Source organism: Podarcis erhardii (assembly GCF_964252035.2).
Source record: "Podarcis erhardii genome assembly, chromosome: 4".
Lineage (NCBI taxonomy): Eukaryota > Metazoa > Chordata > Lepidosauria > Squamata > Lacertidae > Podarcis > Podarcis erhardii.
Genome location: NC_138508.1, coordinates 97,931,075 through 97,945,771, shown reverse-complemented (window position 1 = coordinate 97,945,771; position 14,697 = coordinate 97,931,075). Strand labels below are relative to the sequence as shown.

Sequence of the window (14,697 nt, the reverse complement as noted above, 5' to 3'; positions counted from 1 at the left end):
ATGTGACAGCGAGACAATTTTGCTTATCGGATGCAGCCTCCTTGAACCACTCCTGATTTTTCAGAAGGCCCAAGGTTCTGCAGTCTGGGGCATGCACGGAAAACTACAAATCCCAGCCTAAAATTACTGTGTTTAAAACGTCTAGCAGCAGACAAGTACATTCACACACAGACTTAAGGTTCATAAGCAAAAGGCAGCAGACAGTCAGGGAAATAAAGGTGCAACAATTTTCCCCATCATTAGATTTAATAGAAAACAACAGCATTTTGGGTTCCCAAAATATGTGGCATGCCACGTTTCATGGGTAATAGGTTAATCAATATGCTTGAGCTAAAAATTAACAGAAACCACAAGCTTTATAATTGTGGCCTAACAGCACTCAGGCAACATCTCCTGCACAGTCCCACTTTTCTGGGTTCTTCTGTATGGTGAAAATCCTACGCCCACTACATTTGCTCTTAAGCAGCACGTGTGTAGCATTTCAGTATATAAGAAGGCATTTTACAGGCCTTTGAACATGAACAGTCCAGCAGATGGCCAAAATTGCGTAGGAAATGGAAATGACGCCTTCTCTTAGCAAAAACCACAATGTTTTAAGGCAAACAGGAACAGCTCATTTGGTTCAAAACAAACTGCGCGGGGCAGATGCTCAAACTGTCTCAAGGACGGCTGCCATTTCCTTGAACTGATTGTAGAAGTTCTAAAATGGAAAAGGGGGAAGGATATACGATTATTTGGATACACAGTAGCAGCCTACTTCAAACTGGTGCCCCCCCCCCAAATGTTTAGGACTAGAACTACCAAAATCTCTAACCGCTGCTCATGCTGGCAGAGGCTGATCAACGTTACAGTCTAAAATATTGGGATGACACAAGTTGGGAAAAGTTGACCTACAGTGTTTGGCTTGTATGTCCAAATCCCCAGTCAGGGCCTTTTCACACGTCTGCATTTCTTTAACCTCCCTTCTCTGCTCTAATGTCCAAATTCTCTTTTTCATTCTAGAGCCAATCATAGTACACCGTTACACAAAACGTATTTCAAAAAGTTGACGCATTTCCCCAGTTTTCGAGTCTTAAGTTAACAGGAACACAGAAAACCAACGGCGTTTCCATTGCAACCCAATTGATTTTTAACAAGTGGCAACCTTTAGAAGGGGTTATGTTATTATACAAACCTGAAATTGTGGGACCGTCATTTCAAATGTTTTGCTTGTTATGTGGCCTGAGGCATCTGCCACTTTTACTGCCATTGTAACATAAGGAGACTTCAAAGATTTGCAGCTGTCGGAGCTCACTGCCATCCCCAGCTTCCACTGAAAATCAATAAGCTGCAAATAAATAGAGAGAGAGAATCAGACACTGTGGCCAATATGAGTTCTTCAAGGCTGGCAGAATGCGCAAGTAGTGCGTTCAAATGCAGACCAAACCATGCTTTGGCATTCCATTAAACAGACTTGGGCACATGCGCATTTTCTTCCCCTCTCATGCTCATGTTCTCCCCTTGATATTCTGGTTCACAGCAAACCAGAGGGTGCTAATTCAGATGTGAACCAAGTTGTCGTCGATGTCAACAGAGCTGCGGCAAACCGCCACATTAAAACACAGCTTAGAAACCAATGGTCATTTAATTAATAATGATGTTTTTTGGTCTGAACCCTGGCTCATGGTTTGCTTCCCCCAAACAAACCATAAGCCCCAGTTTGCACAAAACAACATACCTACATCTGCAGCTCAGAGATAGCAGCCAGAGCCCTGGAAACTTTTGCACAGCATGCAACACTGTGCTGCTCGTTCATGTTAAACCATAGTGGGGGGTTTTCTAAATAACTATGGTTTAATGTGGTATGCAAACCAGGACACTGTGTCATGGGACAACAATAATATGCAACTAGAATTTTACACCATGCTCTGCAGAAGGAGGCTACCCCAGTGCAAACTTCCTTTGAAACAAATTGTTTTACCCGTCCAACAACTGCTACATTTTTGGCATCTTCCGACACTGTGATCGAGCTGCCCTGTTCGTTCCAGATGTGACGAAGAACCTGGATGGCTTGTTTCTGCAGAGTACCAGCTGCACCTCCTAGCCGGGTAGACAGGTCTTCTGGCGAGAGTTTATCTTTTGCTGCTGTGCTAAACAAAACAAAGCAAAGCAAAAAAAAAGAGAGGAGGGGAAAGGAAGACTTCACTGCTAGATTTTAAATAGAAAAGAGCTGATTTTAAATTTTGCTTGTCCCCTAGAAGACTGCTTTACACCTATTTTAGGGTTTTTGTAAAAAAAAAAAACCAAATAAAATAAAATACAATTAAACAAAATTAGATCATTTATCATACTTGTGGCTTGCTCGTCGTACAGTAAATTCTGGAATTATGTCACTTCAATCTCACAAATAACACTGTCAAGAAGGTTAAGCAGAGCATCATGGTTTGCCTTGGGCCAACGGTGTACCAAAGAGTATGTATGAGGAATTCCTATATATCGTAGATGATTATAGGGCAGGCTATAAAGGTAAATCAGTATTTTTAATTCACAGAAGCATGGCTCATAATTACAGATACTACTTTTCTTCCATGCAGTAAACAGTAGCGATATAGTTAAAGAGATCCAAGGACCATGTTTGCTTACCTGAATACAAAGGAAATGGCATTAACAACCTTTTCCAGGTCACTAGTGACTATTTCAATCCCAGCTGCCTGAAATCTCTAGGAGAGAAACGCAGTTCATAGGGTTTTAGCAGAGGACAAATTAATAATGGGTGTTGTTAAAATGCATGCAATATTGTTTTAGCTATTCAGTTTACCTGACATAGTTCCACTGTGTTCACAGCTGGGATCTGACACTGAAGATTCTGAATGATTTGCTGACACTGCAAAGAAAGATTTTAAATGGTTCTTAGATGACAACTACTTGCTAATTGCAAATGCAATTTGTGGAAATTAAAAGGATTCCCCCCCCAAACCCCGGAACGAAACAGCATTCATTTGCTTTCAATGGCAATAGAGTGATAAAATGGCGGTAGAAGAATCCCTGGTTTTAAGATCATTCAAAAACATGGCAACTGTCAATCAGCTAGTGACATCAACCTTATGGTAGGGAAAGCCTTGCCTGGAAAATTTTCATAATCTACCCACGGCTACAAGCTTTAACCAGAAGTTTTAGCTGACTGATTAATGCATACACATTTAAATAACCGAGACTGAGAGTTAAAGGGAAGATTTATTTTTAGGCTTCTTTGGCTCTAGTGAGCTACTGTACTAAAGGACGGCCAATAATTTAATGCTGTATTTTTAACACTCAATTGGGAGCCGCCCAGAGTGGCTGGGGAAACTCAGCCAGATGGGCGGGGTATAAATAATAAACTATAAACTATATATAATAAAAAAAATTAAATAAAAGGGCATTAAGGATGTCCCTTGCTTCTATTGTAAATTCTCTCGCATATCCATATTTCCAAGAATGGGTCTGTATCTGCCTTGCTAATATGAAAATTACCTTTAAACGGTAAACAATCAACTAAAGCTAATGGTCTGCCAAGAAAGATTCATTGTGCCTCTTGTTTCAACCTTTAAATGTCTGCTGAAAATTTTCCTATGCCACCTGGCTTAGGCCAGCAATTAAGATTACGACTTTCAATAATGAAAATTGATAAGTCTCAGATTTTACATTTTTATGCGTTTTTCTTACACACAGATACTCTTGTGAGCCACTAGATTTTTTTTTAATGATATAGCAATATACTTCTATAAATTAAATTAAAATTTTTTTAAAAAAACATTGAATAGAAATGTAGAGTTAGAAAAGACCCAAAGGCTCACCTAGTCCAGCCCCCTTGGACAGCTGAACCACGGAGGCTGCCCTTGGAAGGGGGTCTGTACATAATAGTCTTTACTTGGCCAAGCACTCTACATTTGCCAATAAAGCGATAAGGGCCTGGTTTGCACGTAACACTAAGCCAAACCATGGCTTACATCAAATGGCCGAAGTGGCAGCCGTCTCCTCTCCAGGAACCATCATTTTCACATTAAACCATGGTTTCTTAGAGTTATGTGCAAATGCGGCCATAATATTAACAGGCTAGAACCTAAAAAGGTTTCAACTGTAATGATTGGTTGGAGAATATCACATTGGCCCAAATATAAGCCACACACCCCCCCCCCCCCCGCAATTCCGACCGTGAAAAGTCAAAGTGCGACTTAAATTCGTGACCTTATGAAAATTGGCTTTTACAATATCGCTACTGAAACAGACATACGGTAAAACGGAACAAAAAAAGTTTTATTGCTGATTTGTGAGCTTGAGACTGTTGTGCAATTAATTCTAATGTCATTCGTTGCTTTCCTCGTATTTTACAGTGCAGTATTGATTTTTTATTTGCATTTACGGTGCTACGAACCTCTCTAGTACCCATAGATTTTTCTTCTACATTTGCCATTTATGGGTGTGAGTGCCTACAGAATTTTAAGGGAGCAGCTTATATTTGGGTATTCTCTCTCCCCCCCACCAAATTTTAAAGGCTTATTTGTGGGTGTGGCTTATATTCGGGCCAATACAGTGGTACCTTGGGTTAAGTACTTAATTTGTTCTGGAGGTCCGTACTTAACCTGAAACTGTTCTTAACCTGAAGCACCACTTTAGCTAATGGGGCCTCCTGCTGCCGCCGTGCCACCGGAACCCAATTTCTGTTCTCATCCTCAAGCAAAGTTCTTAACTTGAAGCACTATTTCTGGGTTAGCGGAGTCTGTAACCTGAAGCGTATGTAACCCGAGGTACTACTGTATGATATTTCTTTAAAATTGTATTATTAATTTAAATAATACAAACAAATGTGAGGTTTATCCTGGAGACAAATAAATAAGCTTTCCTTAAATATAAAGTGGTAGAGGGTAGAATTGTTTATGAGCTGTGTCACCTATGCATGTTTACTCGGAAGTAAGCTCCACTGTTTTCAGTGGAGTGCATCTCAAGTCTTAAAATATATTCCAGTCCCATGTGAGAAGACAGCATGGCTCCATCCCACCATCCTCTGAAGCAAAACTGTTTTTCATTCATGAAACTGCGCATCAGAAATACTAGGAAGGGAATTAAAAAACCACAAGACACACAATGGAGCAAAATCGCTATAAAATGATCCATGATTAAAAGGGGGAAAGAAGTTACTTACATGTTTAAATGTTTTGTATGTTTTTGTCTTGTGTTTTGTTTGTTTTTATTATGTGTTTGAAAAATGAATAAAAATTATAAAAAAAAAGAAGTTACTTACTAGCTCTGCAAACAGATCCTGTGGTATTGTTCTGATGATGTCCGCGGTGCTGCCAAAATCTGCAAAACAGAGAGAAGATTTTGAGCTTCACATTTATTTTTTATTTATTTTTTATAAATATTTATTAAAGTTTTTTGAATACAATACATAAATAATAAACAACATTACTTATATCATAACATAGTTTCATCACTTCTTTGGACTCCCTCACGTCTCCCGCTCCCACTTACATCGTTATAAAATTTTTCAAGCAAATTATCATCTTGTTTAAGACCTTATATCTGCTCATTTAAATAAAATCTAGCAGTTCTCCAAAAAATTTATATTTTGAGCTTCACATTTAAATCACTGTGCAACTCTAACCAATGCACCATCTATGTAAAATGGCCACCAGTGGGTATTTCGCTGGCAGTAGCCTGAAGAAAATCCCCAAAATTGTGCACTTTGCTGGCAGGTTTAAACCCCTTAGCTGCACCTGTTTGCCTTGGCACAGCAAAAAATAGAGAATCCCTTTCCCCAAAAAACCTTACACTCTGGCTCATATGAACAGCAGGGCTTCACAAATTTAACTGCTCCACAAATGGTTTTCAAAAGGTCTTTTACTAGAATTCGGGCAGCTGTAGTCACATATATCCATAGAGTAGTTTTATTCTTGGGGATTTCTATTGTTAATATTTCCAGAAGGAATTTTCGTAGCATAAAAGTGGAGAACAGATTCAGGACCATCAAGAGAAGAATGGCACCTTAAAATATATAGAACGTTCTAGCATGACAAATAGATATAAGAAATATAGACGATAAGAATTTAAAAAGAGGACTGGACGTTATATATAGAATATATGGAAAATATAAGAAGAAAATAAGTGTAACAGACTGGAAAAAAATACTCAGCAGTGGATGTGACAAAGCGGAATAGTGTAAAGTAATGAAAATAATTTAGTAGAATCAGAAAACGCAGTCAAAAAGACAACAGATAGGAAACAAGAGAAAGAGTGGAAGGGGAATTAAAATTAAGGCTCATAAGAGTCAATTAAACTGGAGGAATATGTTACTGTTATTATTTAAAGATATATGTCCTATATTTATTTATTTTTATTTTTCTCTTTCTCTCTTACTACCACATGCTTGAGTGTAACACACTATGCATTGATGATATGATAAAACAGAAAAACAAATAAATGTTTTTTTTAAAAAACCACCAAATGTATTTTACTGTTAGATAAAAGTATAAACATTGTATTATTTCAGTGTTTTTCAACCACTGTTCCGCGGCACACTAGTGTGCTGCGAGATGTTGCCTGGTGTGCTGTGGGAAAAATTGAAAAATTCGAAAGATTTAAAAATAAAGTATTTTATAATTTTTCATATTTCTGTTTACTTACTATTTCATAATAAAGTAATTATAAAATACTTTCTTTGTGTTTATTTGATTCCTATTCAAGAGAATTACTTTATATATAGTCAATATAGGCACAGAGTTAAATTTTTTAACATTTTCTAATGGTGGTGTGCCTCGTGGTTTTTTTCATGAAACAAGTGTGCCTTTGCCCAAAAAAGGTTGAAAACACTGTATTATTTAACCCAACTAATGAAAGAATAAGGAGAAGTTGTTTTCTGCTCAATAGTGGCTGCAAAAATGATGAATATTGGGAAGTGAATCAAGCATCTCCTAGACATCTGTAGTCCACACAAGTATGGAATGGAGTTTTTTTGAGGGGCAAAGCATACACAGGAAGATGTCAGGAAAAATTAGGTGTTCACTGGGTGGGGGGGGGTGGCAGGAAACAAGCAAGCATAGGCAAACTCGGCCCTCCAGATGTTTTGGGACTACAACTCCCATCATCCCTGACCACTGGTCCTGTTAGCTAGGGATGATGGGAGTTGTAGTCCCAAAACATCTGGAGGGCCGAGTTTGCCTATGCCTGCACTTAAGGGTCTGGAAACAAAACCTTATTTGGAACTGTTGCGGGATTTGGATAAGTTTAGCCTGCAAAAGAGTAGACAGAGGAGACAAGATATTCAAATATCTCAAGGGCTGTTACATGGGAAATGGAGCAAGCTTTTTTTCTCCTGCTCAGAAGGTAAGACTCAAACCAATGGCTTCAAGTTACAAAAAGGGAGATTGTGGCTAAACATCAGCAAGAACTTTCTGGCAGTAAGAGCTGTTTAGACAGTGGAACAGATTCCCTTGGGAGATTGTGGACTCTCCTTCCTTGCAGGTTTTAAAGCAGAGATTGGATGGCCATCTATCAGGGATGATCTAGTTGTGATTCCTGCACTTCAGAGGGCTGGACTCGTTGACCTTCAGGGTACCCTCCAAATCTACACTTCTATGATTCTAGGATAAAGAAACTGTAGGGCAATTATTCTTAGGACAACCTGAAGCAGCGATAGAGGATGGGTTAGGGTTGCACTTTGATTCCTATCAGTCCCAGGCAACATGGCCAGGGGTCAAGGATGAGGTGTAGCCCTCTCACAAAATCGAAAGGCCCACTAACCACCTTGAGATCTACAGGGGAAAGGCGATATGCAAATTTAATAAACGGCAAATAATAGCAATGCATAGCTTCTAGGTATGGCTAAAAGTAAAAGAGGGCTTACTTCAGAGCAAGCATGTTGAGAAGGCGGCCTGCAAAAGACGCACGGGATAAACACCACCTATGTACTTGAAATAAAAAATAAGAAACTGTCCAGGCGCACCTTAGAGACAATTTTATTATTATTTATTTCGAATGCGTCAGACCAACACGGCTACTTACCTGAATCTAGAACCATCTATGCAGGAAGTGGGAAGCGCTGTTTAGGGAAGCTTTTAATATTTGAGGAGTTATTGTATTTTAATATTTTGCTGGAAGCCGCCCAGAGTGGCTGGGGAAACCCAGCCAGATGGGCGGGGTATAAATAAATTATATATTGTTATTATTATTATTATTATTATTTGGCAGAGGTAGGAGGCAACGCAGCCCAGGAAGCACTTGAGGCGATGGGCCGGTTCCCCAGAACCCTCCTCATTTACATCCTTAGCCTTAATTAATAATAATAATAATAATAATAATAATAATATCCCACGCCTTTTTCAAGGAAGCAAACCCCACTATGTTCAACAAGGCTTACTCCAGGGTAAAAATATATGGGCTGAATTTCAGCCCTCCCCGCCTTTTTTTTTTTTTAATAGTCAGCCTCCATGACATGCTTCCTCGTTCAGTCCCCAAAGCGACCCACCTCTCCCCAAACTCACCCCAAGGTCCGAGCGGCTTTCCGAGTCCCATCGCGGCGGCTCTCGCAGCCATGGACATCAAAGGACGCGCCTCCCACTTTGGAACGCCTTGGAACGTCGAGGAACTACGAGCGGCTCCCTGATTGGTCACTTCGCAGCAACAAAGAATTTTCCTCCTTCCGAGACTTCCCTCCTAGCCAATCAGAAGCCAGGGTTTTCCTCCGTTGTTTCCGATGGCGGAGCTTTTTCCGCTCTTGGTCGCTTTGGTCGCTTTACGGGCGGCGAGAAGGTCTGCGCTCTTGTGAGCATGCATTTTTGCCCGGGGGAATCAGTTGACTCTCGCTGGAATAAGTCGTGGCCGCTTCCCCATGAAAACGCTCCATTCTTCCCTCCCCCCCCACTTAATTTTATTTCTTCTGGACTACAACTCCCATAATTCCTGGCCGTTCGTCATGCTAGCAAGGGCCGATGGGAGTTAGAGTCCAACATTCACCCGGCGGTCTGTAGGAATCTTGGGCTGGGCTATCATTTAAGGCGGGGCTTGTTTGGGAGCCGAGTTTTGCTGCAGCAGCTTTCTTGTCTTTCTGTTTTGGATCCTATGATTTATGTGGAAATTGTTCAATTTATTGGGGTACTTCCCCCCCCCAGCAAATATTTTAAAGGGGATGTATGTATGTGTAATATAATGTAATATAATGTAATATAATATAGTATAGCATAACAAAACAATCCTTAAAATATTGCTTTGTTTTGAATGCATCTTAAGATTCCCAAACTGGAAACTCATGGTCCAGTCATCACAGACAGAATAAAAAATGCTTATTATGTCCAATCCTATGTATCTTTAAGGACGCGGGTGGTGCTGTGCGTTAAACCACAAAGCCTAGGGCTTGCCGATCAGAAGGTCGGTGGTTTGAATCCCCGCGACGGGGTGAGCTCCCGTTGCTCGGTCCCAGCTCCTGTCAACCTAGCAGTTCGAAAGCACGTCAAAGTGCAAGTAGATAAATAGATACCGCTCCGGAGGGAAGGTAAACAGCATTTCCGTGCGCTGCTCTGGTTTGCCAGAAGACCACATGACCCGGAAGCTGTACGCCGGCTCCCTCGGCCAATAAAGCGAGATGAGTGCTGCAACCCCAGGGTCATCCGCGACTGGACCTAATGGTCAGGGGTCCTTTTACCTTTACCTTTACGTATCTTTACTCAGAAGCAAGCCCCACTCTATTCAGCTGTGGTCCCTTTCAGCTAAGTGTGCATATGATTGCATCCAAAACCCCAAAGTTCCATATCTTCTGGACTGCAGCCCTTCAGATGCTGTTGTTTGACTATGGCATTGCTCATACCATGCATACGATACCACTTTAAACAATTGTGGCTTCTCCCAAAGAACTCTGGGAGCTGTAGTTAAGGGTGCTAAGCAATATTAGGAGGCCTTTGTTCCCCTCACAGACCTACAATTTCCAGAGTGACTTAACAATCAATCCATTTTAACAGAGAACTCTGGGAATGAATTGCAATTCTGCAATTCATGGGTAGGCAAACTAAAGCCCGGGGGCCGGATCCAGCCCAATCGCCTTCTAAATCCAGCCTGCGGACGGTCCGGGAATCAGTGTGTTTTTACATGCGTAGAATGTGTCTTTTTTATTTAAAATGCATCTCTGGGTTATTTGTGGGGCCTGCCTGGTGTTTTTACATGAGTAGAATGTGTGCTTTTATTTAAAATGCATCTCTGGGTTATTTGTGGGGCATAGGAAGTCATTCATCCCCCCCCCAATATAGTCCGGCCCCCCACAAGGTCTGAAGGACAGTGGACCAGCCCTCTGTTGAAAAAGTTTGCTGACCCTGCTGTAATCTCTGCACCTTTTGAAAACTACAACTCCCATAATTATCCGGGGGAATCAATAACTGTTCAGCCTGGAACCCTAGTGCTTTCAATGTATTGTATGAATGTGGCCTAAAGCTGGCATCTTCATTTATTATTTATTTCATAAAATTTATACACCACTTGATTGTAAAAAATAAATAAATTCAAAGCAGTTTAATCCCACTTAGCTAGGAACAAACCCCATTGAATTCCAGAGGATTTACTTCTGACAGTGCCATATTTACGTATAAGCTAAACAAGCTATAGCTTAGGGCCCCACTCTCTTGGGGGTCTCCAAAAAATTTAAAAGGGGCAAAAATTGGGTGTACTTTGATAAAATACATGTTTTGTTATGTGCAGATGGCTTTTGATACCTATTAGGTCCATAAATTGCCATAAAGTGGACGCTCGGGTTGTGAACATGATCCGTGCAGGATGCACATTCGCAACCCACAGCAGCGCGTCTGCTCCCATGCGGGTTGCAATTCGGCACTTCTGTGCATGTGCAAAGCACTATTTAGCGCTTCTGCGCATGTGCGACTGCCGAAACCCAGAAGCAACCCGTTCCGGTACTTCTGGGTTTCGGCGGTCCGTAACCCAAAAAAACACAACCTGTAACCCAAAGTATGACTGTATCGCACATATTCAACACAAAAACCAGTGACAACTTGTTGTTGACAAAGGACAGCTGGACATATAAAGGGCCCCATTACCTTCAGTAGCTTAGGGCCTTGTCAAACCTAAATCCGGCCCTGGGTTGGACGCAAAGCTTTCCCTCCCTGACAATTGTCTCTTAAACTGAAGCTGCATCTGGTAGGTGGGTGTGTTTTGAAGGAATCACTGAAACAGTCATCAAAAGATCACATAGTGGATTATTATGACGCTCAGAATTAAAAAAGGCCCTTGCTTATCTGAACGTGCAATTTGTAAGGCTGGTTTCATAATGCTGGTGAACAAGTTTCTATGATGGCTCGAGGATTCAGCATAACACAGCAGAGCCTTTCATGGCTTTCTTTAGAATATGCTCTCTGGAAATCTGTTTAGCCTTGACCAGTGGTGAATAATGCAGAAGAAATGGCGGTCCTGACTTCTGAGTAGAAATGGTTAGGATTGCAATTTACTAGTAATCAAGATCCTGATTCCTGTTTGCAAGTCATTTAGGTGACAAGATCACAGTGTCGATGAGGGAGCAGATCTCCACATCTCCATGCAGAAAGTCCTAGTGACATGGTGCACTTGCCCTCAAAAACAGCCACCTCTCACGCCTTACATAAAGTACTCAATAAAACTGCTTTGGGGCCAGGATTCTTTGGGATGCTGAGAATTTAGGGATGCTTTTTAAAACAAGGACAGTTGTTGTTTTCACACACAACCCCCCGCCGCCGCCCCCCATGTCAGAAACAGGAAATTGTTGTGGTTACTACAGGAGAACGTCCATGACTTCATTTGTACCTGGAAGAGTAATATTCTTCCTCCAGCTCATAGAGGTCTATGGAGATCTCATCACGCAGGGCAATCAGCTTCTTGTCGCATTCCTCCTGAAGGCTGCGCAACTGCTGGTTCCGCTGCTTGATGGCTTCGTTGACGGAAGGGAAGTCGTTGAGGATCAGGAACTGTTTTAGGTCAGAGACAAGCTTCATAAGAGACTCGCCAGCCCGAACAATATTTGCAGCTCTGACATGCATCTCATAGTTGTCCTGCTTGCCTTGGGTTGCCCGAGAAACTTGAGTTTCTTCCTCAATCTTTGCCGTTTTGATTATCTCTGTGAAGTTATCCATGACAGACTTGATGTCATCTTTCAGCCTCTTGTTGTAAGACTGAAGGAGGGTTTCCTTGCTCTGGGGGAGCAAGAAAGGTCAGAAAGAGTTACAACTTACTCAATACATGTAATCCTCTTGCAGCCAGGCGGCCATTTTCTCTTTTTCTCTTGCGAACGATTCGTCTTTCATTGGCTACGTCCAACCAATGGGGCAGGGAAAACATTGCATTTGGGTACTTTTTGATGTTTTGTTCATTGTTTATGACGACTTTTGTTACGTTTTGTAGTTATGTAATTTTTTATATGTTGTCAGCCTCCTTGAACATGGTTGTACCTTTGGAAAGGCACCATACATATAAAATGATTGCTTGATTGTAATAAATTTGAACACAGTCCCACCTGGATTGGAAAAGATTATTTCGTTCCAGCATTGCAGAGGCTGCTCTTGTGACAAATCCCCTGTTACCAAACTGTTGTAATTTAGCATTTTCATGCTTGATCTTGACGTTTCTGTGTTTGAAAATTGCTATTTTAAGGTCAGTAGCAGGAGTGCCCTGAAAGCTTGCCGTTTTCTCCCAGGGGTTTCTGAATAGTTACCCCTTCTGATTTCAGGTTTTGTATCCATTTATTGCTACTGACTTTAAAGTGGCTGTTTTTGAACAAAGAATCTTCTAAGGCAGACTCCAGCATTAAGTTACTTAACAAGCTATTCATTTATTGAAGTTGCAATAGAATACAACAGAAGACAGAACATGCACTACAGGTGACTTGCAACTTATGTACATTTAACTTGTGTGCATTCAAGCTTTACACGCTTGGCAAATAAAAAAATAAGAGAGGATGGAAAGGATTTAGGTGTCTGAGGGAAAAAAGACTGGCAATCCCACCCACCTTTGAATCCAACGTGTTTTGACCATACACGATTAGGGCCTCACATACTGGAATAAAACCCAATTGAAAGCTGAGGGTCTCCTGTATGTGATGAAACACCCTGGCCACGCTAAGTTGGCTATATCATTGGCAAAAGAAGCTAAACCAAAAAAATGCAGTACAGCAGTGCTTGTTGCTTGGGAACTTCAGATGGGAAAGGGAGGGACATTCCCAGACACATCCAATGGACACCTGTTGAAAGCTGTGATTGGTTGTGGCTCTGTGATGCATGGAAGGTGTACCCCCCATCATGTGCATTGCGCATATAAAAATTGCGAATCAGCACTGAGGCATCCACGGAAGCTGATATCAAAATGTCATAGTCATGTATTAATTAAAAGCTAATCATAAAAACAATCAGACAGCAGGAAGTACTGCTGTCAACAACTATTATCTGGGATGATCAGGTATTCAGGTATTGGAAGATTTTGCTCAGGCCGTTCCTTTGCTATTAACTGCTAGAAACTGGGGTGAATAACAGGGGGTGAATCATTCATTTAATGGTGTTGTGGCTTCCTTGGCAGTCTTGCTCAATAAAAAATTGATGGCTGGTCTAATGTGTTGCAACGGCACCTTCAATATTAAAAGAAGAAACTACCATATATTCACATTGTATGGGTAAGTGCGCCACAAAAAGCAAGTAGGGTCCTGTATTTAGACACTGGATACCTAAGTATCTGATCGGGACCTTCAAGCCATGCAAACTAGAAGCATTTTACTGGCCAATGATGGACTAGCCAGACTGACCTTATAGGGAAGATGTCCTAGTTAGGTTAAACACTGGCATATTAAACACCCTCAGAAATAACTATTTCACATTCAATGCCTGTTAAATATGCAAAAAGAAAACTACATAACGCAGTCAGCCCCCAAAATCTACATGTTAAAATGGGAAGGTAGTTTCATTTCAAGCTCTGCCTCACCCTTTCCAGTTGCACTGAGCTGGAGATGCCGGCATGAAATGCTGCTTTTCAATGCAAGGAGTCCCTTCCAACTTTTTTTTTTTTTTAAGTTTGATGTTTTATCATGTTTTTAATATTTTTTTGGGAGCTGCCAAAAGTGGATGGGGAAACACAGCCAGATGGGCGGGGTAGAAATAATTATTAATATTATTATTATTGCTACTACAATTCTTCTATTTTTTGCTTTTTAATGCTTTATTGAGATTAAAAAGAAGTAACAAACACAAGGATTAATCAGAAAAAAAGGAAAAGAAAATAATATTTGTTACCTCACACCACAGTACGTTCTTCTTGAGTCTCCAATGACTTCCCGCCACCCCATCATGTATTTACCACTTAGTCTATCTAGCGCACTATTAATTTCCATTTTCTTTTTGTTAATTTTCATCAATATGATGTTCTCTTCTAACTATCCATCATACCACAGAAGTCATTCAAGTCCTGCCACTGACGTCACGTTATTACAGCAGTCCTTAAGGTATTTTTTTTGGTACATGCCGCATTTCTTAATAAATGTTTGATCAGTATTACGTCTCAGTTTTTGCCAACTCAACTGAGTACGCGATTATTATTACAGTTCTATTATTCTCAGTCTAAACCCAAGAAAGCATTCTGGTAACTCTCATGGTGCGCTGCTTCTATATACTTTTATAGACTTCTTTTTCACAAGTAATAAAAGAGCCAGAGGTTTCTTTCCCCCAAGGGATTAAA

The 14,697-nt window shown here is 40.8% G+C and overlaps 1 protein-coding gene and 1 pseudogene across 2 annotated transcripts; both read right to left on the bottom strand.

The window, feature by feature from the left end:
* Positions 1–227: 227 nt before the first annotated feature.
* COMMD6 (COMM domain containing 6) lies at positions 228–8,694 on the bottom strand. Its single transcript, XM_081858362.1, has 7 exons — positions 8,496–8,694; positions 5,258–5,316; positions 2,798–2,863; positions 2,623–2,699; positions 1,961–2,129; positions 1,175–1,327; positions 228–700 (listed from the first exon to the last, which is right to left on the bottom strand). The coding sequence occupies exons 1-7, from the start codon at positions 8,551–8,553 to the stop codon at positions 650–652; spliced, it is 633 nt and encodes a 210-aa protein (XP_081714488.1). The 5' UTR covers positions 8,554–8,694; the 3' UTR covers positions 228–649.
* Positions 8,695–11,430: 2,736 nt separating this feature from the next.
* LOC309339857 (mediator of RNA polymerase II transcription subunit 22 pseudogene) lies at positions 11,431–12,181 on the bottom strand (annotated as a pseudogene). The gene has a single exon. The product of its transcript is annotated as a mediator of RNA polymerase II transcription subunit 22 pseudogene (transcript).
* Between the last annotated feature and the right edge of the window lie 2,516 nt (positions 12,182–14,697).

Bases quoted from the DNA above. Each gene is read 5' to 3' on its own strand.
- COMMD6 (XM_081858362.1), bottom strand. From the start codon at position 8,553: ATGTCCATGGCTGCGAGAGCCGCCGCGATGGGACTCGGAAAGCCGCTC. The intron at 2,864-5,257 runs GTAAGTAACTTC...CTTTCTTTGCAG, and splicing joins AGGATCTGTTTGCAGAGCTA to TGTCAGCAAATCATTCAGAA. The intron at 1,328-1,960 runs GTAAAACAATTT...ATTTATTTGCAG, and splicing joins ATGTAGCAGTTGTTGGACGG to CTTATTGATTTTCAGTGGAA.